The sequence below is a fragment of the Siniperca chuatsi genome, linkage group LG9, assembly GCF_020085105.1.
Source record: "Siniperca chuatsi isolate FFG_IHB_CAS linkage group LG9, ASM2008510v1, whole genome shotgun sequence".
Lineage (NCBI taxonomy): Eukaryota > Metazoa > Chordata > Actinopteri > Centrarchiformes > Sinipercidae > Siniperca > Siniperca chuatsi.
The window spans coordinates 19,824,884-19,852,269 of record NC_058050.1 but is presented as its reverse complement, the minus strand read 5'-3'; the positions used below and the strand labels follow the sequence as shown (position 1 = coordinate 19,852,269).

Genomic DNA, 27,386 nt, shown 5'->3' with positions numbered 1-27,386 from the left:
GACCAGTAAGGCGGTGCTGTGGGAGCAGTGGGAAATAACCACATGTTCTGCTAATCTGAGTTATTGATTGATTTGAGCAGACTTTTATTTCATACAAACAGATGTTTTGTGGAACACAGCTGGGTCTCCCAATGGCATCTGCACACTTATTTAAATATTTCATTGACTTGAAATAATTCCAGGTATAAAGATGTTTAATTATGACTTTAACGAAGAGACAATTTTGCCAGCTGTTCCTCCGTTTTCTATCAGTTTTCATCAAAAATGAGTTGCAGAGTTTGATTTTCTCTTCTGTGTTGCAGGTGTGAAGGATTCCCGCCTCTACTCCTGTCCAATCTACAAGAAGCCAGTTAGGACCGACATGAATTACATCGCAGCTGTAGGCCTGAAGACTTCACTTCCTCCAGAATACTGGATCCTACGGGGTGTGGCACTCCTCTGTGACGTCAAATGATCGCTTCATGTTGAGAAACACTGAAACACATCTGGTAGTTGGTTAGCCATTATTAACTTCCCATCAGTCCCGTGCCCAATGTCCTAGAGTATGCAGGATAAAACAGCTGTTATCATGGCTACCACTATGCTGTTATTTTTCAAGACTCAGCAGTCTACTTACTTTTTTTAATACCACAAAGTAGGACATTGTGAGAGTAGGGGCACCAGTGGTGAAACATGCAGTTCATATTACTGTGCAGCAAATGTCAGGCGTTCAGGTCAAATAATGTATTTAGTTCTGTCAACACAAGGTCAAAACAGGAATTTCCAAATTTGAAACATCATGTCAGTGTTGTCTGTTTTGTTTGAGGTCAAAGGGGACAAAGACAGCTGTAATGTAATGACTGAAGGTCAGCTATACATGTCTTGAATTCCTCGGACTCTTGTGTAATTTCAGTATTTTTGGTGTGGTCATCAGCTAGCTGTGTGTGTTTGACATGTATAACCTACCATAACAGAAATTATTTTTATATCAGGATGAAGATGACAGTCTGAATTTGTTAATTAAGTTTTTTAAATACAATTACATCACACAGATAAGAGCAAAAATGCAAATGATTGATCATAGGATCTTTTGTATTCACATTACAGTAGTCAGTAATCATCTAATCACCATATTGATTGTGCCTAACCTGGTTGTATCTATTTGTACTTTTAATTTTTAAGATTTCATTGAAACGTGTAAACATAAACTTTGCTGCTTCACTGAATGATTTAACTTTGGCCCCAATAAGTCTAGACATACTGTATCTGTCCATCTGCTCACCAGGACCATTGCCCAATGTCAAGTATGTACCGCGTAGAGGCAAAAACATGTTGAAGCAGAGGACTAGTATTCTAGTTGGAAGCTATGTATTGGATTGATGTCATCAACTTGATTGCTGTAACAGCCTCACAGCCCAGTTTAGGTGATAAAGAGAGGATCAATCCAGTGTGCAGGGATATTTCACCATCTTGTGCACATCACAGAACACTCCTGTCATGTTAATATGCTGTGAGCTGGTCATTTTTAAAGAACCGTGCAGACAAATAACACTCAGTAGAAGTGAAATACATAGAAATTTTAATGAAGTTTTTACAAAAAACAATAGCCTCATCAAAACATCAAAACACTTTTTTGGTAGTATTTTCTTTTGTTACAAAACCACCGTACCATACGCGCTCTAAAGCTACCCTGTACACAGATCAGGCTCTGGTTTTCCAAATTAAAATCCTCTTCATCCCTTTGTTATACAGAAGTTTTACTCTAACCTGACTTTTAAATCTGTATGGCTCAGATCTGATTCTCTCAGCCTTGTCTGAACAGCAACAAACATCCGATTTGCCATTTTCAGCAGGCATAGACAAATCTGACCTATGCCATAAAGACGAATATTGTTAAATTTTGTGTAAACAGTCAATGAAGACAAGATGAAATAAGTGAAACAAAGACAGTTGTGGGGAAACTTGGCCCTGCATGAATATCTCAATATATTCATAGATTATTTTTTTATGCTTTTCCTTGTATGGACCGCCTGTAAAATACATCCAAGACTTCGTGCTTCTAACAACGTCCATGGAGTTCTGTACACGTGTGTCTCCTTATTGGTTGGCTGTGTTTTTTAAACAGGACCAGCTTCTCCTTTGCAACAGTGGTCATTCAGTTTTCCCCTGTAACATTTGTATCAGATCTTTCATCTGTGGCCTTTTGTGTCACTGTAAAAATTTTGTTAAGTTGGGGACACAAACTTCCTTATATCCATAACACCAGCATGTCTTTTTTTTTTTTAACCATTGTTCACTCTGAAATTCTTGTCTTCTGGATGCTCTTGATGTGAAAATTGTTGCCACGCTCTTTGTTTCCCTTCTTCTCACTGAACATCGTTTGACATCCAATATGTACTGTGTCCTTTGAAGTGAACAGAATATAGATTCTGTTTTCGGTGTACCTGGCTGAAAAAGAATCTTTTATGGCAAAGTGACTGCCACAAGCCTCCCAGAACGGAGTCAGAATACTAATTTAGACCATTTCAGATTCTTCTCTCTGACTGAACTTGTGCCACTGTGGCTTTTCTAGATCCAACATTCAAATGACAATATATTTCAGGGGTTATTGCCTGCTTGCTGTACATGCTACACTTACAGTTACATAAGTGACAAAATGTATATTACAGCTATGGCATAGTTAACTTGCAATGCAACATTAAAATCAGATTTTTATTCTCCTTGTAGTGCAGATCTGATTCCTTCGTGCCTCACACTTTGTTTCAGTTAAAACAGATCTTGATAAGATCAAATCTCCATCTGAAGTGAATGTCTGTTCTTTGTGCCTGTGTAAATTCAACATACTCTGAACCAGTCCCTTACGGCATTACATTCCCTTGGGACAGTGAGCGGGTCATCTCTGTGTGCACAAAGTAGGTCTTGAGCTCTCCTTTGCCCTTGACGTTGATGATGCCTCTACAAGAGCACATGTAGCCCAGGGTCAGAAGGATGCGACTTGTCTCCTCCGTCACCTACAGGGAGAACCAGATGGGTAATGTCCATTTTGCTTATCTTACAGGACTGAATTAAATTCCTGCTGGCAAACATACTCAGCTCTTCAAAGGAATACATTTCCATGAGCTGAGGAAAAGTAACAAACTCTTGTATTCTTGGCATGCTGTTCTGCATCACCAGACCTCTATTGTTTTTTTTCAGCAGACAAAATCAGGATTTGTTGGACATAAAGTGTTGTCTAAACCCTAACCTTTAGGTTAATTTCACACAAGACTGCAAAAATATGTGTCAAGTAGAGTTCAAATCACAGGTGCCTCCACTATTTTTTAATCCTATCATTTAATATTGTAAGAGATAAATAAGAGTACTGGAGCTTACAGAGAACAAAGTAGAACCTCAAGCTGTATTTATAAACAACACCTAATGAAAATGTCCTCCACAAGATGGGAAATATCTGTGTGCTACCTTGGAATAACTCAGCATTTTTTTTAATTATTGCCTCTGCATATCTTAAAATCTCAACAGGCAATCTCAGAATGCAATTGAAAGCAGATGGCTCTATCAAATGTGTACAGGCTGTGAAGTGTAATACAGCCCCCCTGAATGATTCCCACAGCCACATGCCATGCAGGTGAAAAACCATTACGTCTTATCAGCGCTCAGGCAGGGTGCGACGGAAAGATTTCAAGATGTCGCATGATGTTGAGATCCTTGATGCCATAAACAGCACGAGCAGAGGGAAGAAGAATTTTATCTTTTAAACATCTGTACTGACATCTAAAATGTCTACGTACAAAATGGAGCAGTGCTTCTGCTTTGAAACTAAGTCAACTTCAAACACAATGTGATGTTTGACAGATACAGAGAATGAGAGGTTTGTTCCTGAATGCATCACAGAAGATGGCCATGGCTGGAGTTATTCTGTATCTGTTATTTTCAATTCTTTCCTGGCCTGTCTGTGGCTCTCAGTCCCAAGCCCATTCATTTCTTCTGAAGATGTGTTTTTACGTAAGTCAGAATAACTTCCTAAAACAGCTGGGCACTGTAGTTTTTAGCGAACACTATTCAGACAGGCATTTGTTGGGAACTATTTTCATCTGTGGATTAACAGACACTATAAAGTGTATATACAGGTGCAGGACAGTGTAGGGGAGATTTGGGGGGGGGGCTGCAGTGCCCAATGGTACTGAACATGTCAACCAGTGCAACAGTGTGGCTCACTGATGTTTTTAATAGTTTTTGGACAACAGTGGAGATTTATGGCACAGAGGAACACAATCAGGCTTTGGCTACACAGACAATCCTTGTTAGTAGGATCAATTCATTGTTGGTTTTGGGCTTTTCATGGGATGTGTTGCCAATAAGAAAAATAAAGAATATCACTGGCCATATCCCTTAATTACCTGTATTTTTCCTAGGACTCCAGTGCTGTCCATTCTGCTCGCTACATTCACTGTGTTCCCCCAGATATCATATTGTGGTTTCTGGGCTCCAATGACTCCAGCTATCACTGGACCATGGTTAATACCTGACAAATGACACCAAGCAATTTGTTAATTGCATCTGTTACATTGTATCATGTATTTGCACCATAGACTGTATATAAAGATGTACGACGCGTCTCCACTTCCTCCCACTGTACAAAAATGAAGCCAAAATATCCCGGATACGGGAGCTGCCATCTTGCGCTGGTGACGTCATTTGGAGCCAGGAGTGTGCATAGTAGTGATTGAAAGGTCCCGCCCATACACCCGGCCTCAGCTGTCAATCATGACTTGTAACCTCCTTTTTAGAATCAGAATCAGAGCATCAAATAACTAACTAAAACTTGTATCAGAAAAATTAACACTTGACCTCACATCAGTGTGATAAGAACTAGTTAAAATGACAGAAATCATTTTTGGGAAAATGTTATTTGACATGTACTTTGAGTTTTTAATTTGGTTCATGTCCCATCCGCTAACATGGAGGGGGCGGGGTTTATGACCTATTCTGCAGCCAGCCACCAGGGGCGATTGAGATGTTTTGGCTTCACTTTTGGGGAGCTGTCATTTTCATCCATCTTTATATACAATCTATGATCTGCACGATATTTACTCCGTTGTCAGATTGTTTTTTTTTTTATGTGAATGGGAAATTACATACACATGACATAGTAGTATTTGGTGCACATTTAAACATTTCAAACATAATTACAGTTAAAGATATTATTACCTTGCTAACGCATTTTTTACACGTGTTGAATTATGTAACACAAGACATGTTAAGAAGAGACACATTTTTTAAATAAGGTAACTACATCAGGAAACATGAAAGCACATTATAAAAAAATCTTCTTAATGTTGGAAATGTTTTAAAATCTATTTTTGATAAAACTGATTAATTATTGAGTGCAGCCAGAGAGCAGCTCCAAAAGACTGTCAGTAAGAGACCTGCTGCTTCCAGAATAAACAAAGCTTTTCACAAGATTTCATCAGAACATCAGATGAAGTGGGAAACTAAATGTAGCTGAACTCTTAATCTCCAACACTCTCAGCACCTCTGCTAAAGCAGGCTCTGGAGCTTTTCACAGCACTGAGATGACACTAGGCCTCTCTTCACTCTGGCTTCTGAGTCAATTTCCAGCAATCTACAGAAGTACACAGGCAGCACACACAGGCGCACACTGGTTTTGTCCAGTCCCAGTGGGTGGGGACTTGTATCCCTCTCTGATGGAGCGTTTTAGGCCCGTCTGGAAGCAGCAGGGATGTACAGTCACACACACGCACACTGCTGAGTTAATGCAGCATAACATGCTGCGATCTTCACAGACAGGTTGAACTCCGACTCTTACTGCACGCAGGAAGCTGGGACCTGCCCGCCTGCTTTCCTCCTCAATTCTCCTCTACTCCTTAGGCAGCCTCTCACTTTGCTGTTATGTTGCCATGACTATACCTATGTCTTGCTGCAAACGTCAGTCTATTTTCGACATGTACACATCTCTCGCTGTTTCTATCAAGATAATGAAATTATCCTGACAGCATACTGGTGCTCTAAAAATAGAAAAAAAAAATTCTTGAATGCATAAAGGCCACATCTTAAGTCAGTAAACATATCAACCATGCATACACTTCGTCTATGTTCAAGCTAAGTCTTTCAACTAAACCCTTTTCTATATACTAAAACTCCAGTTTATAAGCAGCATAATGATATTATCTCTGCCAATACAGCAGGGATATTGTTGTGCTCTCATATTTCACCTTATTTATCTGATGCATTTTGATATCTGTCAGACGACAACAAAGTCACTTCCCTGCTGCTGAATTCTATTATATTTAGAGCACTTTATATTTTCTATTCTCACTATGTGCTCAGCAACTTTGACAAACCAAAAAGTAAAATGATGGGGAATTCACAGTGCAGTCACTTTTTGGAACTGTTATGGTACAACAGGCAAAATGCAGTTTAACTGTAGCTTAAAAAAATGTTGAATTCGCTCTCACAGCACTTTGCCTTTAAATGTAGCTTTGGTGTGAAACTCACCAACTCTGAGTTTGAAGTCATTGAACGAGTGTTTGTTGATAACATCCAGCTTCCCCACCAAGGCAAATGCAAACTCCACCATGGTCCCTATGTGCATGTACTGCCTGTCATGCTCCTGGGGAAACAATGAGGAACACAACCAGTAAACACATTCATTTCTAGTTAAATGTGATTTTGCTGCAGTCGCACAAAAGGTGTGAGAGGTGACGTCAAAGACTTGGGGAATTAGATGTGACGTGTTTGAATCTCTTAACAAAAGTGATTAAGTATGATTTTATGTGTGTGATGAGCCTACCTGTGATGTGTACTCAGGCCCAGGAGATGCGTTCAGACCAGTGGCAGCCATGTAGGTGCTGCCAATGGTCTTGATCTTTTCCACACCGCTGAATTTAGGTTTGGACAGCAGCTACGCACACAAAAACAAACACAATCCACACAACAGGTAAAACAAATGAGACATAGTTCATGGCAGAAGTGATTGCTCATGCTGTCATTTTTAGAGGATGCATGTACATCCATACGCATATATGGACAAAATGTGATTATGCCGTGATTTATGCAGTTTGTAAGAAGCATTACTGTTTTCTCCATTTCCCTGTCTGCCTGCTACTGAAAACCTCTCAGAAAAATCAGATACCATTTCAAAAGGTTGTAGCTTGCACATGAGAAGCATAGTTCAGTGTCCAATCACATAGTACTAGAAAATCACTGAAACCTACTGGAAAGGATATCCCGTTTTTCGTGGTGCATGTGTAGGATGTTGTGAAGGTTGCAGGGTGAGGGTTATTTACCTCATCAAAATCAGCAATGATTTCGTTGAGGAGCCTGAGGCACTCTAATCCTTCTTTGTTGACGTCAGATTCGGTGTAGAACTCTTTAAAGTCTGGGATGGAGGCGAACATGACACACACCAGGTCATAGGACTGGTGGTACAGATCCTGCAGGACAAAAAGCAGGGGACAAAATACAGACGTTAGCTTGGACAGCTGCAAAACAATGTTCTAATATTGATAAACCACAGACTTCCTAACATGGATGAAATACAGATGACAAGATTCTGATGTATTATTTCAAGCTAATCATGATAAACAAATGTCAGATTTGAATCATGTGAGTTTTCTGTTTATGTTTAAGTTTAAAGTTGACAGTATTCTTAAACACCAGTGGGAAAACAGAGGCAGCGATAAACCAGACAAACAAATCAAAGTAGGCAAATCACCCAAACCATCATCTAAATAACAGTGACTCTAAAATCCATTACACCAGCAATTTGCTCCTGGATCCTGTTCAAGTGCAGGAATAGAAAAAGTCATTTGCTGACTCTTCATTCAGAATTTTTGCAGCAGAAGCAGCATTCCTATTTAAACTCCAATGACCTCCAGGACACCACATCCTCTAAACTTCATAAGACGTAAAACTTTACTTTTCACAGTCCACACTGTGAGAAGCACTCAGGGGATATAACAGGATTCAGAATGATGAATGAGGAAGTCTCACAGGCAAGTCAGCAAATTCACCTAGACTGTATGCCAATGTATCGTCATCTTTATAGGTAATTAATCATTCTAATACTACATGAGAAGAGCCAGTTCCATTTAAAAAGTTTTAATTTTGAACAAATGACTACCTGAATTTTTGGAATAACTATCTTGAAAACAGCCAGTGACTTAATTTACAGTACTTTCCATTCACCACAAAGCACTTTTTTATATGTACTTTTTACAACTTTATTTCTCTATTGTACATTCTGGGTTTGGATGCTTCACATTTTTCACAATGCATGTCTTATAATATCAATACCCATTCTGGTTTTTAAGTGGATTAAAAATCAACATAATCAGTAGCAAAGAAATAAAATATGTACATATTTCAGATCTGTTGTATTGACTTGAAACATGGATTATGTTTGAGGTAAACTGCTTTTGCAATGCCTCATCAGAGCTAATGAATGAATGTAATAGATCTTGGCACATAGCTACTGGCACTGCAAGACCTCTGTGAAACCACAATACATCAGTCCTGAAGCCGTTTGTCAAAAGAGAACGTACATGATCCTTTGTATCTCTAATGAAGAGAAAACATAATAGATGCCTACCTCATTCTTCCAGTTGCGTGCCAGGAAATGTTCTGCAACGTGTGCAGGCAGGACATTCTCCAACAAAACCCGGTTGAGGTTCTCCATTGTTTCAATCTCCTCACACTCCTTCTTGAACTTGTTCTTCCACAGAAAGTCTAACCTACAGTAATATTCATTCTGTTACAAGAGGACACAGAGGTGAAGAGACTGAAGGTACAGCTGTACAGCTTGCTTCCATCAAGTCACAGAGAAACAATTGACACAGCTACAAGTGTGGATTCCACCAAGGCTTAAAGACAGAAAAGAAAATGTAACATTGAAAAGAATGGGCTACAATTTTGTAACACTTGCAAAAAAAACTCATTCAACTTCCATCAAAAAAGACAGAAATACAGTGATGTATGTGGCTTTGGTTAAATCACATAAATGAAAAGCTACAAAAGTATGATTACTTTCCCAGCACTACATTAACAAGACTTTGTGAAGAACAAAACATAAGGCAAGATGGAGTAAAATGTTTCAGGGAAGGCGAGGAATGACTTTCTTTAGTGAGAATATTATGGGTACAATTGCAACGTGACATTTCATTTTCTTCCATATTATGTGAAGCGCTCACAGCTCAGGTGCTTTATGATCAAATCAGTTCATCATGTACTGCTGAGGAACAGGCTTAAATAAAGAGGATGCATCAACCAAGGAGAAACATGTTTGTAAGATGATCTGATGGAAAAATGATCAAGCAGAGAAAGTGATATGATTCGATATTAGAAATCTAACTATTTGTTACAGTCAGATAGACAGAGAGATGTGTGTGAGACTGAGCAGATATTAATAATTGGCATCTTTGGCAGTTATTTTTGTTGTACAGACGGTTGCACCTGGCACCTTTTTATTGAGCTGGGGATACCAGTTATCTGTCTTCTGCAAATACATTTATTATCCACTCAAACTCAATCTACTTAACATTCATGCCTAGATTTGTGGCTCTATATCAAAATGCAGCAGCACTTATTGCAGGAAGTGTATTAACACATTTTGTGAGACAGTAGGGCTTAAGCTTTCACAGAAACAAGTTCCCAATGGGAATATATATTGTCATCAGTTGTAGAAAATAACCCTTTTATATCTATTTCAATCACACTAAATAATGCATAGAGCACATACAGTGTGCTGTTACACCAAACAAGTGTCCCTACAATGTCACCACACTTGAAATGTCTGATTAATTTATTTATGCGTGTAGTATGAGAGTTTAGCGGTGGCACAGGATGCATGTACTAAAAGGTGATGCTTTTGCTTACACCTGTATATCCACTCATGTAGACATGTATGCTTTTTGTGGACACAGATCAGTCCCCACAGGCGAAAAAAGTGTGTAGCAACCATGCAGTACAGATTTCAGTACAGAGTAGGGCCCAGGGGATTAGCTGCAACCCATTTAATGATAAGCTCTGATATAAAACTGAAATATTATTCTGCCAATGTTCTGTCTCACTGACACAGAGAAGATACAGACATACACTTCAAGTGGATTCTAAACCATACAAACCATGTAAATTCATGTGTGCATGTGCACAGTCACACTGCATGTACTGTATTTTACTATTAGTTGATAATGGAATTAGTAAAAATGTAAATATCGGTGTAATCAAAATCTAAAGAATGTTAAGCTGGGTTGATTACTGTTACTTTAAATACATGCAGTTGGTCTTACTAGCTAAGACTGTACCGTAGCTCTAGAGCACAGTAGTGCCCCAGTTCTGGATCACTCCCAAGCACAACAAGCACCCTGCAGTGTAGCATAACTGCAAAATAGCCAGACTAAGAAGCACACAACTCTGCAGAATGACCAGTATCTGGTCCCTGCATCTCCTGGCTCATAAATTTCAAAGTCCAACTGAGTAGCTTCAGACTTGCTGATGTAAATCATTGGCAAAGAGTGGTTGAAGGGAGGCCAGACAAACTGGTCTCATGATGCCTCTCAGCACAGTGTGGCACAGTGGCCAAAAAGCTCTGCGGTCTCTACTGAGTTTATCAGCTGTGCAGAGTTGATTTCCATCTAGAAGATGAATGGGAGCAGCTATTTTCCCCCCAGTCTACACCTTTCACAGGCCAACAGACTAAGTTAGCAGCGACAAATAACATTGTACATAGGAAAATAGCCATCCCAAATTGAGAGAAAATGGGGGAAAACATGAAAAAATAAACAACTTTGAATCAAGAAGGTACAGTAATAACACAAACAACAACACAAATACACGGTGAAAAAACTGAAGAGTGCAATGGTAATGTTGACGTAAGAGCAAAGCTTAAAACTAAATTTCAGCAGAGCTGTGAAGGTGAGTGTGTGCACAAGACAGACAATAACGTCATTCAAACTATTACAGTGTGGACTTACCTGTCTGGCAAGCACAAGCAGAGTGATGAAGAAGATAAAGAGGGAGATAGAGCCCATTGTCTTCAGGTCTTTGAGAACTCCAGGCCTTGAAGGGCAGAGAAAAAAGGAAGAATGTGTTTGTGTGTGGAGAAAGAGAGAGAAGACAGAAAAAAGATAAAGACAGAGATAAAGAGTGCAAAGTGGCAAAAAAAAGATAAAAGTAAAGGAGGGGGTGAAAAAGTAAACGACAGAGAGATGAGACTAAGAACATTTAATTAAACATACAGATTGCAATCAGTAATCTGTGACATGTGTCACATGATTGGTTAGCAGACCATTTTATTCCAAGCTGTCACTCGGTTAAGACTGCTTTGCTGTGACAAGAGCTTGTTTACTATTTGCATTCCGGTGGCTGAGCTTTCCTGCTGGGGTGTGTTCACAAGTAACGTTTTTCAAGAAGCAATAAACAACGAGATACTGTTCACAATCTGCAAAGATTCTGCACTATAAATACACTTCAAGCTCTCATGTTTCCACCATCATAACCCTAAAAATAGGACAGCTGTTTAGAGCAGAATTTGGCAACCAACCAAGCTACAGCTACTGTGTGTCTATGTATTGTACCGTGCATATATACATACAAATCTGAGAGAGATTAAAAATGCACCTATTATATCGTTTAAATCTACAATGAAACTGATTTTTCTACATAGCAGTGAAGTCTGGACATCCCTATTTAAGTTCAGAATGTGTGAAGACTCAAACAGGACTGTTGCTTCCTAATTTCTGAAACCATAGATTGCATATTAATGGACTCTTACTCTTATCTAGGGCAGAGCTCAGCAGACCACAGAGAAAAAAAGTATTCGCCTGGCTCATTATATAATCAATTCTCTACACAGAATCAATGGCAATGACTGAGGATAGACAGTTTCACATGAAGACAAATCAGAGATGGAAAGCACACAAACAGGAAGCATGATTTCGATTTGTTTCTGATGAAAACTCAGTGACAGATAAAGAGTTTTTAATTTTGTATTACTGACCAAAGCCGTATGAAATTTATTGGCTTAGCAGAAGGTAAAACAGCATAAAAATCACATTCAATTGCTTTGGATGGAAATGTCAATAACCAAAAAGACGACTGACTTCCTCTGCTGGAAATCAGACAATTTAGACCTGAATTGATGAATTGACCATCCGGTAACACTTTTTGGAGTTTGTCTACTGACAATAGATTAGTAATGGTTGCTGCGGGCTCCAAGAAGTTTTTTATTTGCAAGTATGGCTGCCAGCAATGAGTCAGAAAATCTAACTTTCAAGTAAAACAGACAGAGTGTTGTCATAATGTCCAAAGACTTATTCCATTATTCGCTTTTATGGAGCAACTCCAGGATTTGTCTGTAGATGATGTCATCACTACAGTCTATCTCAGTTTAAGGAGAGAGAATCTGTTTTAGACTAGAATTTCAATTAGAAAATTAGAATTATAAAGAATAATATGAGAACCAATATTATGGGATGTATAATTTTCTGCAGTTCAGATTGATTAAAATTTTGTCTCTGTGTATCCAGTTCAAAAATAGGTTAGCGTTGCTTAAATACTGACAGCAGCTTCGCTTTGTAAAAAGTGAAAATACCAGTATTTGCATTCCAAAAACTACAAATCTGTCTCCTGTACATGTTATCTCTATTTAACGTGTAGAAATGATAACATAAAAACAAGACATTGTAGCTTTAACAGCAGTTAGGCTTTGGAGCTGTTAATTGAACTCTGGGCACAGTAACAGCATGCAGCATCTCATTAAGTCTCACCCTGAGACAACAGGGAGGCCAGATTTGCACACTGATGATGTAACTCTCCAATCAAAAGAACCATTTGATTCATTTACTGTATAAAATGGTCAATTTTCTTTCCACTAAATGCCAAATATATGTGGACATTTCAGGCACATGATTGAAAACAGCTAACATGTCTTTTTTCAAGACCACTGTAATCTGTTGTAGATATCTGTGAGTTCAGTTATATACTGACACAGCTCAGGACATTTTATAATACTGTAGAGGGTTAAAGCTATTTGTACTATGGTAACCAATGTAAGCCAATTTTGTAAAACACCAAACATTCACCCTTACAGCAACATCTTGTTTCATTATACTCCCTATTTCCATTGAGCAGTTTTTCCAGCAGTCCAACTCTCCATGGTATATCACTGTCAAATCAGCTCACAAAACAATAAACCACAGTGATCACGTTGGCCCTGAGGACTGCTTTTTTATCAAGCATGTGTCACTGCTTGGCCTTACTGCACTTGTCTCCACATGGCATGTAATGTGTAACATATTCATGGGCAAGACTTCTCTCTTACAATGTCTCCAAGAAGCTGGTTTCATTCCTTATTACCTCATTATGCTGTTCATCCTTATAAAGCAGCCAATTTCATGAGCGGTTGGCAACAGAGAAGGCTGTGGGAATGTGATGTGAAATATAAAATGAAGTCAATGTACTAAGAGGGGAGCACAGTTGGGTCAGTGTGGGTGAATGATAAAAGCATGTGGGGAACATATTCATGGGAACTAATGACTAAAAACTACTTTTGGTCCATGCTTAATCATATATCAGAGTTAGTGACTTGTACTTGAGTATTGGCCAATTTGTGTATTTCACAGTTGTTTGTTTGTCTACTAAGACTGATGCTGCTGCTTACTAGTTATTCTGATTTTATTGAGGTTTCCTACTGATTTTACTAGCATTACCTATTGTTATAAAGATGTAAGACACTAGGCAGGAACTTATGAGAAAATACCGTTAAATTCTCCAACTGTTGCTGATCATTACCACACACTTTGATATTTTGGCTTAAAGTCCCACTGAAATCACATTTAGTCATCCCTTTCTGTAGTCAAAAATAATATCAACATGTTTTTTTGAATGTATTAATAGTTTTATCATTATAAGGAAAAGAAAGGTCTTTGGGGAAATATCAGAAATGCTCCTCCTAAATGGTGGCTTGTTCAACAAGCTGAGTTGCAGGACAAGACGTGCATGTTTGTAAGTTAGATAAGAAGGAGACTTTAGCAGGAAAGCTAATGTGGTTGTTGTTCAAAGTCTATTCAAAGCTGCTGTCTGGCTCAGTGTGACAGTCTGCAGTGAAATTTCTAGAAGCAGCCATACTGTTGTTAAATCAGTATGGCTGATTATCATTATGGAGACTTGAACATGACTCACACACTTGAGACTTTACATGGACACATCCTCATAAGACCTGACTCTGACTGTAACTAACATGGACTTGCATTTTGTGACTCAATTATTTCAGTTGAAATAATGCAGAAAATGAGTTGAAATAATGCAGGCTATAGTCTGTGTGTGGATTATACCTCTAGGATAAATAAAATGATTCAGTTGGAGATTGACTGGACCTCTTAACTTTTATTTACTATATTTACTTACTCTTTGTGTTTTAACTTTTGATCTACATTTATGCAGTTTCTCAAGCTTTACTGCTCAATACGAGCTTGTGTTTAATTAATCAACGTACTTAAAATACTTAAAAGGGAATCTTTTTTCTTAATTTCTTTCCAAAGTTTATGGTTGAAGTTCATTCAACTTTAATTTGTTATTAGTGTCTATTTGAGTAATATGAAAATATAGATGTGTGTAGGGATGATCCGATCAAGTTTTTTTGGCCCGATCCCAATCCATGTCCTTTGATATTGGGTATCTACCGATACCAAGTCTGATCCAATATTTATATTTACCTAAATGTTACCTAAATATGTATCTGACCCATTGAAATATAACTGTTGTAGACTACTACATTTGGCACCCCTTATTTTTCACAAGCTACTTGATCCAAATACTGGAGGTCCTGGTTCAAAACTATTAAATGGATAAGCTTAAATTATCAATATGATATGAACGAAAGATTAACTGGGAGAATGTGACTGCTGAAATTGATGTGATGTGAACTGCTAGCTTGTTGGAGTTGTTGGAACTAAATACTCAGTCCGGTGAAATTAAAATATGCCCGGATTGGCTCCCCAATACCAATCCTTAGGATCAGCTCAAAACATCCCTAGTTGTGTTTGTAAGTCAGGACTGTAGAAGTCAGTTGTTTTTGGTTGCTCATCAGGCCTAAGAATGGAAATTCCCTTTCAGGCAAAAGTACATTAGCAGCATACATTATTTTTAGCCTCCACATCAAATCTTGCATTTATGTAAATGTTACTTATCTTTATTTCCTTTCATGTTTGTTCACATGCCACAATCCAATACCTGAACATAAACATCTTTCAACATACTGTAGCATAACACCGACAATACACTTACCACTGTATAGCAACACTACAAGAAAATTGAATACTTGAATACAGCAGGTAAAAGTATCCTGAAGCTGGCCTGCGTTAAGATGCACCACGCTATCAATAGGTTGCTATTGAACACTGCATGTTTTCTCTAGTTTCCAACCCCCCATCTATAGGGGCTTTGAGTAGAAAGTGGTTAAAAGAAAATTAGGTTCTGGAGAAGATACTGACATTGAGAGAAGCCAGTTTAAGTGGTTCTGGCACCTGCAAAGGATGCCCCCTGGGTGCCTACATTTAGAGCTATTCTTGACTCGACTGACTAGAAGAAGACCTCGAGGTAGACCTTTCTCTCCTTTTACCTTCCCATATTCTATCTCTTCATATCACTATGGTTTTCCATTTACTCAGAATCCCACAGGTTTAAAATCAGATGACCATCGTCTCAACGTAACTTCCTTTTCTCTTCTCAGGCTACCTCAACACTCCCTCTTCACCTACTCCGACTCTCTATGTTCCTCTTTCACAGTCTCTTGAACAGTATCAAGATGTTTGTCACTGTGCACCTACCTGTCCAGGCTTTCAGTCTTGTACAGAAATCTGCTATATTCATCCAGCAGAGAGGCATGTGTTTGTAGAATAATGACATTGTAAACCACAACAGCTGTCAACATGATGATCATCTTCAGCTCGTAGTTTATCCTCAGGAATACCGAGCAAGAGATGAGGCCCAGTATGCAACTGTAAATTAAATACTAGACAGACAGAAAGAGAGACAGACAGATAGGTTAATTTATTTAAAAGTCATCAAAGACAATAATGAATTTATAGAGAATCATGATAATGATAATGTTCATCTTCACTTACAGGAAGGTAGAAATTGTTTTTGCCTGTGAAGGCGATTAGTTGTCCATTAGGGTAAAACAGTGTTTCATTGGATGAATTGTAAACAGGAATAGGAGACAACGAATTGTCTTCCAAAAAGAACTGGAAAAAACACACAAAGTTAACAGAAATTAAGGGTTTGTCTCATCTTTGGGAAATGCTAAAAAAATCTTTCCATCTAAATCCACCACAGAAAACAAACCACTCAATTCACATGCAAATTACAAACACACTTTCCCTGTCTGCTTGCCTTGCACGTCAGCATGTGAAAAGACAAACTAGTCTATATTGTACTTGCAGGAGGAAAACAGGGTCTTGTTAGATAAGAGGCCAATAGTGACAACCATTCAATAATGTCCTTTAAAGTGAACCTGCAGGATAAGATGAGAATTGGCTAGCCCAACTGAGCAAAGCCAAGTTAATTTGGCTCATCTGCCCAGAGCGACTGACCCACGTCAGGCGCAAAACAAGATTATAATCTCTGGAATCGATTGTGTGAAGGTCTAAACCAGGGTCCTGACACCATGCTTTATCACGCAACTTCCCCACAAGCCTTGGGCTACTATTTCACCTTTAACCGAGCCTTTTTAGTTTAGTCTTTTTTCTCTCTACAGAACCAAACAGATACATGTGAAAACTGTTGGAGAAGAGCAAAATAAAAATTTTAAATGTTATATACAGTATTCTCTTATCACTATATGCAAATGGTGTTGGCATGGTTATGCAGGGAAACCATAATCTTCATGTTTGAAAAAAAGCCAACTGATATACCGCTTGGCAAAAGAAAACAATGCAAGTAAGATATTTTTCTTTAGTTGATTGTGGGGTGAAATATCCAGTTTATTTCAGGCTTAATAAAAAAAGTAAAGCATAGAGAAAAATACAACACTAAAATGCTAGTGCATCCACAACCATGATGACCGAGACATATTTACCAACGTGGCACCTCATCCTTTCTTACTTACAAATAAAGATTTGAGTTGTTTTTATATTAAGTAAACTCAGTAAAACAGCAGTATTAATGTAAGTTTGTTTGATGAATATAAATATGATTTTACAAAACTCTAAACATCCCTGGTTCCTTTTCATTTACATCACTAATTCCAGTTTCAATTCCAGTTGTGATACTTAATTTTTGTTACCCCTCCCTTACTGCAGTAACTGCACATAAAAGCTTACCATGTTGAAGACTGCCATTATGAGTATTAGAGCTGTGGTTGTCATGGTGAGAGTGATGCGGGGCCATGGCTTGTTGGCAATAATGACTGATGACCTCAGCAGCCACATCCAAGAAGTGGAGGCGCTTTTACTGCAGTGCTGCAGGGACACGTACACACAACAGCGAACAAATACAAGAATGTATGAGTCGAAATTAACTAGAGGACTTGGGAGCTGAGATATTAAAGGTCACGGATACATTCAAACACACACACACAGAAGATGCACCAAGGAACACAAGCACATGTGAACTAATTAAAATAAGTTAATAACGCACATATGCATTTGAACAGACACATGCACAATAACAATTATTTCTGTTGAGTAACTGTGAAATAAATGTAACTTTACATGAAGTTCACACACTGAAGCACCTATTACTGATTAACTCCTAATTGCCTCAGCAGTGCCAATCAAGTTCAAGAGACATACAATTATGAAAAAAGGGTCCTATCCAGACTGCAATGATAATTTTCTAACATTCATTAAAACCAAAGCAAAGCTAAAGGGGTTGTAGCCCCCCCCCCATAAAATAACTGTGGGCAAAGTTTGTATGTTTTTAAGAGCAGTACACACTGTGCAATCATGGTCTATATTTTAACACAGCAATACCACTGACAGACCACACACTATATATAATTATGATTTTAATATGTTTATTTACTACATTTTCATTGATGCAAAAAATGTGAAATCTTCCCAGGCTTCAGCAAATGCTGGTTGTGCCTGTTACAGTCAATTACTTTTCCTCTTTGCAGCGCTGCCTTCAGCTGAATGTGTTTAATTGCGATACAATGACAGTGAAAGCCCAAATCATTTGCTCGATCATCTCAGAGCAATATCTGAGCATCACTGGGGCTGAGTGGACGTGACATTTGAATATCTCAGGGATGTACATTACAATACAATAAAGTAAGGATGACAGACTGTATTATGCACCAGCGGGATTACTGAAAATGTAAAGCTAGTGGGACACATCATTTTGTTTTAAAAACAAGGCATTTGTATGCAATTTTCACCTCTAGACCAGCCGTTCATGACTTGAATGTGAATGAGAATTAAAAGACAAAGTAAGAGAATTCGCCAGGGTTGAGATAAGTAGAAGATGCCAAGTAGAACCAGCAGAATATGCAAATCAGTTCATCAACTAACCATTTTTGACCTTTCTAAGGTACCCACCATCATTCCCTCCTGAACAGTTTCTGCAAGAAAAGCTATGTAGGTCAATACCTTATTTTGTGACTGGGAATGGAAAAACTAAATACATGCATAGTGAAGCACACTGGTGTTGGTTTTGCTGCAACTGTGAAAATTCAACCGACTGGCAGGTTACAGCTATCCAATTTTCAAATGCTATCCAAAGTTATATTAGGGGAGGACATATGTATGAATAAATATTTGGATATCAAATCTTACCATCTTAAGCCTACAAATCCAAAAGGGACCACATGATTGATATTGAAATTACACAGTCCTCATTTAAGATTTTAATGGAAAAAATCTCAAGATTTGAGTCACACTGAATATTTGACATGTTAACTGAAAGCTTGGCTTAAAATGCTATATTGGAGATTAAGGAATCATTTCATTGTTGATCTCCTCTTGTGACATGAGGCTGGGACTAAAGAATTGGATGTGCTTTTGAAACTGAAAAACACTCTTCTGCAACACTGTGCCAAGTAAAATACATGCATCTTAATTATGGAGTCTGATGTTCCTATTCACAAAGGATCCATGAACTCCAGGCTGATTCTGAATTATTCCGCAGGAATAAGCTGTGATGGGTGTCTGGGGAAAAAAAGAAGTAGACAATGACACAAACTAAAGCAAAGACCCAGCAATGCCAAATAAAGTTGACAAAAGGCAGCAGGAGGCTTCTCGACTTTAGCTATCGAGTGTTGTGTTTTGTTTTTTAGCCTTGGGCAACATCCACAGGGAGCACAGTTCAGAGCCAAGCAGCAGATTCTCACTTGCAAAGAACTAAGATCAGACATTGGGTTGAAAGGGTTGCATGGGCCTGCAGCTTATGGAATTTTATAGCATCTTCACTGTTTTAATTTTCATTTCTTTTTCTGGTCTTTCGTTTATTTTTTGCTATACAGTGAGTATCAAAGAAGAGAGCTAAGTAGTGTTTAAAGCCCTAGACCAGGCCTATTCAATTGGCGCATTTGGCCCAGAAGCCACCTCTGAGTGGCCCAGAATACATAAATCTGATGACAAAATAAGTAAACTACATATATAGTGTATGGAAGTAGCTAACAAGTGAGCCATCTTGCTTCCTTCTCATCTCTGTTCAGAGTTCCACGTGTGCAGTACCGATCGGGCAGGATGTTTACGCATGTAACGACACCGCCAATCATCTTTTACAACCAGTTCCAACCACGCTTAGTAGCTTTTCAAAACATCTGTCTATTGACAGTCGCTATTTTTTATTACATTCATTTGCATTTGTTTAAAATTTGTCATTACCAAAAAATAAAAATAAAAATAAAAAAAGGTTTTAAATAGGCTGCTGAAAATGTCTGGCCCATTTACATTTCCTGGTTTTAATATCTGGCCCAATTCAATTTGTAATTGAATAGCTCTGCTCTAGACTATCTTCTAGTGGCTAGATATAACTGCAGTGCAATATCTACAGACATACCTGCCTGCATTTTCAAAATGGCATGTAAGGGCATTATTAGCAATTCCACTGTTAGACCTATTTTAAGTGGGCTTTACCCCCATTAAATGTATCATGGACCACCTTAAAATTAACTAAATGATTTATAATGCAAACATATAGTATGAAGTATGCTGTAAACCCTGAATCACAAGATCCAGTAAAGACCGCCACAGCAGTGTGCTTGCTATGTGGGGAAACACATCTCCACCATGACAAAGATTAAGATTTGTAGTAAGACATTTCAGTAATGGATATGCATGTCTATGTTGGCCAAAAATGAAAGGGTAATTGTCTCCTGAAGCATGCACCAAAGCCGTGGTGTGCACAGGCTCTTTAGGAGGCAAGGGGGAAATGAGGAATGAGCACCTATTTCATGCACAGGGTCACACAAGAGGGATCACACCAGAGTGGCACTTGTGTTAAAAGGACACTTCTAAAACAATGATGTTTGTAGCAAATGGATTTACTCACCAGGAGATGTCCGATGAAACATATGAAGAGGATCAAGGAAAGGATAAGAAAAGCCATTCCAAAGGATATTCCCAAGATTGTTGTCCTTAAAAAAAAAAAATATATGTATATATATATATATGTCATCAAGTTCACCAAGTTTACTTCACTCAAAGTTTAATGTCATTGTGCAAAATGTCATGTCTTTGGCACAGAGACATAAGCAAAGTTTAGGTTAGTAATGTATATTGCATAAGAATAAATATACATGTCTTGTTTTCCACACTAACAGAGTAAAACATTGTGTTAACAGTAATGTTAATCCTATAATAGTTTGAAATGAATCACACATACTTTGGAAGGACAAGAATCTGCACAATAAAAATGCAGAAAAAGATCAAACAGGCGCAGGTGATGTAGTATTTGAAGGCCGGCAAGGTTGTTGCTCTGTACTAAAAGGATAAAAAAGGTCAAGTTTCAACAAACGGCTTTTAAAACTGATATTAAAGCTACTTCAAAGGCTCCTCAACTGTGCATTTAGACACCACAGGGTAAGCTAAGTGTAGACAAAGGAACAAGCAGTATCAATATGTTCTGTAATTATCGTTGAAACTGCTACTCCAATATATCCACTGAGGGGTGAATGATGCCAATTTACTTGTACGGCCTCTTACCTCCTTCTCCAAGGACTTGTTGTGAAAGAATAACGATATTCTTTGGATGTCCTCTGACTTGAGCCACTGTCTGGAAGCATAAAGAGGTAGTTATAGACCAGATAAAAAGGAGAATACAGGCACTGTTAAAAGTAAATGAGATGTGTTTATAAAAAAAATGTAAGATTAAAATTTATGTATTTGTTCAGAATGTTCAATAGGGATATGGAGAGGCAAATATTGAATATAATTTCCACTACATTAAGAAGATATAGAACATGCCATAATTTGCTTTAACGTTGCCATGTTTCATCAGTTGCAGTTTTAGAAGACAGCACATCTTATCAGTATTATGATCATTTCCAAAACTACTTTACTTTTGTGAATTTATCCCATCAAAGGTCCTGATCATCCTTTCGTTAAGTTCCTCCTCAAACCGTTTCTTCTGAGACTTTGTCCTTTAAGGTAACACAAAGAAAAAGAGACAGAAATATCTTTTAATTAATATTAGTCACACACATCACAGCCTCGAGCAGAAGTCTAAGTCTTATTAACCATCTTGTCATCTGTCTCTGTACTGTTAAGGGATGGGGATAATCCTGCCAAAGAAAATTGTGCTGGAGCTGCAAAATGAGAAACTTGCCTTTCTGATCTCCTCTGGAAGTGATACTGCCCCATCGGCACATCCTAGACACAGAGCACGAGGAGAGAGATGGGTTACAAGCTACAGGTCTCATCACCTAAATCACAACATACGTGTAGCAAAAATTACACACAGCAGTGCTGATCTTCCCATTCTCATTAGTCATGCTGTCTCTGTGGTGCAGGTTGGCAAAGGGCTTGGCTGCTCCCCAGGACTCCAGGTAGCGGGTCATCCTGACTGAGGCTCTCATCTTTGCTCCGTCCATAGTGTGTCTGGGACGGTAATGATGCTGTGGGCTCCAACGCTCCACCTGGACAAAGATGGAAACACTGTCATTTTATAGCATTTTATTCAATGTCCAATATTCATTTTACTCTATGTGACGTATGTGCTACAGTACCTTTGGGTTGATGACCAGAAAAGTGATGACTCCATGTTCCTTAAGGTAGGGGTCCCTTTCTTGTCCATCCCCATCTTCCACCTTATAGGCACCATTGAGGTGCTCCAGTGTCACTGAGGTGATGTGGACTCGCCTGGCAATGAACCAACCAGACACAACTGATGCAGAAAGGTATCACAAAGAATTTCTGATAATTGCACCACAAAATAATGCAATGTTACCTTATGCAAATGGGAACATGTGCTTCTGTTTTACTTCCAGTTCACTCACCCTGGTACACCTCCTGCCTCCATATGATTGGCCAGCGTGACATCATGTGACCAAACGTCATACTGCCATTTCTGGAGTCCAATCACACCACACAGGACATTCCCAGAATGCACGCCGACACGCATATTGATGTCAACCCCTGTGGCATCTCGCACTTTCCTGTCATCCACCAAAAACAACTCTTTCTAATGTAGAGTAACAGAAAATCATCACCCATACCATATATCTGAGTGAGGAAATGTCTCACTCTGTGATCTTTAGGGTGTATGTAGAGAATTGAAACACTGAAAAATAAAAAGAGGGATGGAAACCTGCCACAGTCATTTTCATGTTTTCAGTGTAAACCAAGTCTGTTAACAAACACGCTATTCCTGATTTCAAATTTCCCTCAATTAAACTTTGTTATTTAAGGTCTTTCTCTCTCCATTAATTCTGTCCCAGCCCCCTCCCCCTTGTCTCCGTTTGATGCCTAGAGGTGAGATTGGGACCTCACACTTACCACCACATGTTTGATGCAGCTAAATTGGCAATCAAGAAAAAGTCTCTACATCTGAGCTAATGGTTAGCAAGTACTTATCATCATTACGGGTAGGGGTGTTTCAATACATGTGGCTCAAAAAGCACTGTGTTAAAAGGCATATCCGAACAATCTTTGAAACGCAGTTAGTCAAAATTAGTACCAAAAATTTCCAGAAGTGTAATGAGACTCTTGAGAGTCTTCAGGGTGTAGCTGAGTTAACACACACAAGAATCAGCATGAAGCAAATCTTTTGTACTGTGACAGGCATTTAATTTGTGCATTCAGTTTTCATGTGGTTGCAGTATGATGAATGAGCCACTGCTGTGCATGTTTCTTCATCATGTGTATACATCCATTTAATTTCAGGTCAGATATTTTAAGATATTTTGACATCACTGATGCCAAAGGTCTACCCAGCATTAGTACTGCAGAGTTGGGGGATGCTTGTATGATTAACTCAGACAGACTGTACAGTAACAGTAACAGTAAGCAAGCCTTTCAAAAATGGGACTATCCTTCTTTAGCAGCATTGTTATGTAACTGGCACTTACTTGATGGCCTCACACATGTCCAGACCCATTTTCACACAGTTCTTAGCATGGTTCGGCAGAGACTCCGGCAGGCCGGACACACAGTAGTAACAGTCGCCCAGGATTTTGATCCGCATACATTCATTTTCCTGCATATAAAAAAGGTGGAACACAGGCTCAGATACACGGGGTCAGATAAAGGTTCCACTGAAAGACAGTACAGGCAGCTTTTTAATGTAATCACATAATAACCCTTTGAGGGAAAACCCAGCCTCAGATTTTTTTTACATTCATGCCTTGAAGCTACACATTATTCTCAGTATTTTCTATGATCGGTTTGTCAGTGTATGACTCCACATCAGCAAAAACTCCAGTCAAGAACCTCTTGCTCTTTGATTTTGACAGGCTGATATCAAAACATTTTACAGTAAGTTTACCAGTTATAGTTAAGATTGCTGGGGAAAGAATTGGTTAGTAGTAGTACATATTGCATTGTATCTACACACAAACGCAAGACGTCAGTGAGTTAAGATGTAAAAGATATTTTATCCTTTAGCCTCTAATGAATTAGCAAAATTTGCACTTTGTTAGGATGTGTTACGTAGTGAAAGAGTCCAATAATGAAATGTTTACTAGGGTTGGGTTTAAAAAAAACGATTTTCCGATTCAAATCGATCTTCATTTGAATTATCCGATATCGATTCATAAAATCCGAGATCGATCTTTTAATATACGCCTTTTCCCGTGGATGCGTGAAGCTTTAATCCCGTTAGGGCTTGTGTCCATATAGCCTAGCGTTTTTTTCTGGCAGAGAAGCGCTGGAGTGAGGCGCTTGTGCGCTGAGAGAGAAAAACGCTGCACGTAGGTTTTGTTTCTGACAGGCAGATTGACATTAGCTAGGTAGCTAAAAATAAACCACCCAGGTCAGAAAGTGGTGTTTACCCGTATTTTTTCGGTGTATGACGCTGGGATGCCGTACGTAAGGAGAAGGAAGTATAAATGTTGATACATACATACATAATCACGCTGCATTAAAGCGAGAATAACACTAAAATTATACAACATAGTATGCTAATTTACATGTATCACGGAGGTTTTGTGAGTCGAGTGAAACTCTGCCTTTCTGGTATACAGGTTCCCGGGTCACCCGCCTGACTGAGAGCAGTCATCAAACAATCTATGTCTAATCTCTTTACAATCTATCTTTTTCTTTTAACGCAGAAATAACAGCACAACCTTTAGAAATGCAATACTTGATGATTAAGGGACATTATTTCAACCTTAAATGTCAAGTTGTTTTTCTTAATATCTATATATTTATAATATAATGGTTGGGGAAGCTCTGGAGCATCTGAGTGGAAATATCAGCTCTGTTATAGGTGATTTAAGGGGTCAACTCTTGATGTAAACATTAATATTTTTAATAATGCACCAGGTTAGAGGGTTCCTCGTACAATTTAGTTTTAGTTCTCTGAGAATCTCTTTCATATTCAAGCAAAATTGGTATTATTGCTAAAATATCCCTAGCCAAATCGATATTTGAATCGGAAATCGAATCGGGACCCTGTGAATGTGAATCGGAATCGAATCCCTTCAGGAAATCAGTGGCGATACCCAGCTCTAAAGTTTACCTTGGCAATTTGATCAAATTTGCCAAACAGCTCATTCAGCATGTGCACCAGCTCTCCAGGTGAGCAGTCACTGGCCAGCCGCGTGAATCCAACTATATCAGCATACAGTATACTAGATATGGGGGAAAAAAGGAATCAATATACTATAATATAATGGTTTTACAAGTTTGCCAGGAAAAGGCATTAATATACATTTGGGCTGCTCTATATGTAAATCTGTACTCTAAGACACATATACAGTGTCACATGTGCCTTACAAGTACAGTACAGCACTACATGGTCATAAGTGGTAAATACATATAAATAATACATGCCTGACATTAGTGTGTCTCTGGACATAGAGGTTGTGAAAATTGTTTGTGTTCTCAATCTGGCCGAAGTTTGGGCCCTTCAGTCTCTGGATGATCTCAGCTTTCATCACCCGGGCAATGTGAGCTGGCAGCAGAGACAACAGGAGACGCTCCTAATGGCAGTAACACAAAGAGAGAAGAAGAATCTGCAATAATATAAGGTTTCATATAGGAAAACGTGTCATTTCAGTAATCACTTAAATGTGTGTGATGAAGTGTTGTGTTGTCACACAACATTACAGCAAAAATCTAAATCTGATGCATGCAAAAGACACCCAACAGTAAGTTAATTTGTTTTAGCTTCAGAGTATTATCTCACAGGGATGCATTGCTTCATCACCCCAAAGAATCACTCACTGTCGGGCAATGGCATGACCCAAAATTAAGTGTGATTAGAAGTAATGCAAATGCAAAACAAGAATGAAGCTTTGACTTTAGTAACAAAACAAGCTTTCAGATCCAAAGCTTGGATATTTATGTAATCAAAGTATAATCACCAGGGACCTTGACTTGTCACTGAAAAAGTTTTACATTTTCAGCAAATTGATATTTAATTGAATTCAGTCCTAATGTAATTCTGAAGCATTAACCTTTGATGACAGGAGGAGACGAAAAGCTGTCACCATTATGTCGCTGGCCTCAATGAAAGCTTCAAGTGCTACGTGAAGGTTAATTGGGCATTGTGTCAGGTTGACTTCCTGGAACTCAAAGTAATGATGAATGTAAAAAAAACTGTTGCAAAACAGTGCTCATTATTTTACTGCCAGCCACCAGAAGACAGACGTTTCCTTCATTTAGTGGTAGCTTAATGGGACAGTTCATCCCAAAATCAAAAATACATATTTTTCCTCTTACCTGTAGTGCTATTTATCCATTTAGATTGTTTTGGTGTGAGTTGCCGAGTTTGGAGATATCAGCCGTAGAGATGTCTGTCTTTTTTGAATATAACGATAGTTGCTACATGAAACTGCTCACAACAAGTGCTGTGGATTGTCTCGAGCTGTTGAGTTTTGTTTTTTGGCACTTTGAGCACCACAAGCCGAGTGCCATCTAGTTCCATTATATTCCAAAAAGGCAGACATCTCTACGGCCGATATCTCCAAAACTCACACCAAAACAATCTAGATGGATAAATTGTACTACAGGTAAGAGGAAAAATATGTATTTTTGATTTTGGGGTGAACTGTCCCATTAACCCTCTTTTTCTGTTTTTCTGTAGGTATTACTCTAAGCAAACCTGCCCAGTAATTAGCAAATAAAACTCATCTTAGGGTGAGGAGAAGTTCAAGATTGGAGAAAACACTTAATTAAGCCAATGTCACCTCCAACTTGACAAGTTTTCTGCACCACTGATCATCTCCCTGCACCACTGCTGAGGCTCAGAGGGTTCTACGTGAAGAAGAGGTCCATGGTGGCTGCTAACAAAGGCTGCCAAGGCTTTGGTTTTATGATGAATTCACATAGTCCCCCTTGGACCAATCATACCGAAAATTTATGCACTCTCTGTACTGCAGGGCACTTTGGATAAAAGCATGCAGCAAACAGCATATATTATGGGTGCCCGAAAGAAATGTGTCTCAGCACAGTTACTGTATTCACCATAGGGATAACCAGCTCCACCCCAAGCCTGGGCTTTCAGAACAGCTGGAATCACCCTCATTTGACTGAATATCTACTCAAAAGTTACAACTGCAGCAACTATAGTAAAAAGATAGCTACATCCCAGGCTTGCACAGCAGTAAGCTTTAATCAACACCTTGCTAATTTCTCACAGGAAGCCATGCTGCTTATAAGCAGCAGCGCCAGATTCACCTGCAATAATTGTACTAACCTGTTCTAACATTACACACAGCATGAGGAGAAAAGCACAAATGCATATACACACATACAATGTTGCTGGTTGGCTGTATATCATTA

General features: G+C 38.6%; 2 protein-coding genes across 11 annotated transcripts in view; one reads left to right on the top strand and one right to left on the bottom strand.

Annotated features, from left to right (window-relative positions):
* dnah5 (dynein, axonemal, heavy chain 5) overlaps nt 1-2,699 on the top strand; it is a 109,552-nt gene extending 106,853 nt beyond the window's left edge. For all 6 annotated transcript variants that reach the window (XM_044207868.1, XM_044207866.1, XM_044207869.1 and 3 more), the window contains one exon: nt 303-2,699. In XM_044207868.1, coding sequence (XP_044063803.1) covers nt 303-454 — 152 coding nt within the window. In that variant the 3' untranslated portion in view covers nt 455-2,699. The remainder of the gene's footprint in view (nt 1-302) is intronic.
* The window catches only part of adcy2a (adenylate cyclase 2a), an 86,114-nt gene continuing 60,269 nt past the window's right edge, over nt 1,542-27,386 (bottom strand). For 4 of the 5 annotated variants that reach the window (XM_044207872.1, XM_044207873.1, XM_044207875.1 and 1 more), the window contains 21 exons: nt 25,434-25,582; nt 25,120-25,231; nt 23,510-23,637; nt 22,439-22,597; nt 22,169-22,301; nt 21,902-22,078; nt 21,769-21,812; nt 21,503-21,583; nt 21,147-21,216; nt 20,827-20,924; nt 20,494-20,578; nt 17,319-17,456; nt 16,122-16,241; nt 15,825-16,009; nt 10,971-11,055; nt 8,591-8,749; nt 7,287-7,433; nt 6,791-6,901; nt 6,496-6,610; nt 4,377-4,501; nt 1,542-2,990 (listed from right to left, as the gene is read on the bottom strand). In XM_044207872.1, coding sequence (XP_044063807.1) covers nt 2,838-2,990; nt 4,377-4,501; nt 6,496-6,610; nt 6,791-6,901; nt 7,287-7,433; nt 8,591-8,749; nt 10,971-11,055; nt 15,825-16,009; nt 16,122-16,241; nt 17,319-17,456; nt 20,494-20,578; nt 20,827-20,924; nt 21,147-21,216; nt 21,503-21,583; nt 21,769-21,812; nt 21,902-22,078; nt 22,169-22,301; nt 22,439-22,597; nt 23,510-23,637; nt 25,120-25,231; nt 25,434-25,582 — 2,574 coding nt within the window. In that variant the 3' untranslated portion in view covers nt 1,542-2,837. The remainder of the gene's footprint in view (nt 2,991-4,376; nt 4,502-6,495; nt 6,611-6,790; nt 6,902-7,286; nt 7,434-8,590; nt 8,750-10,970; nt 11,056-15,824; nt 16,010-16,121; nt 16,242-17,318; nt 17,457-20,493; nt 20,579-20,826; nt 20,925-21,146; nt 21,217-21,502; nt 21,584-21,768; nt 21,813-21,901; nt 22,079-22,168; nt 22,302-22,438; nt 22,598-23,509; nt 23,638-25,119; nt 25,232-25,433; nt 25,583-27,386) is intronic. The other variant, XM_044207874.1, reaches the window with a different exon arrangement.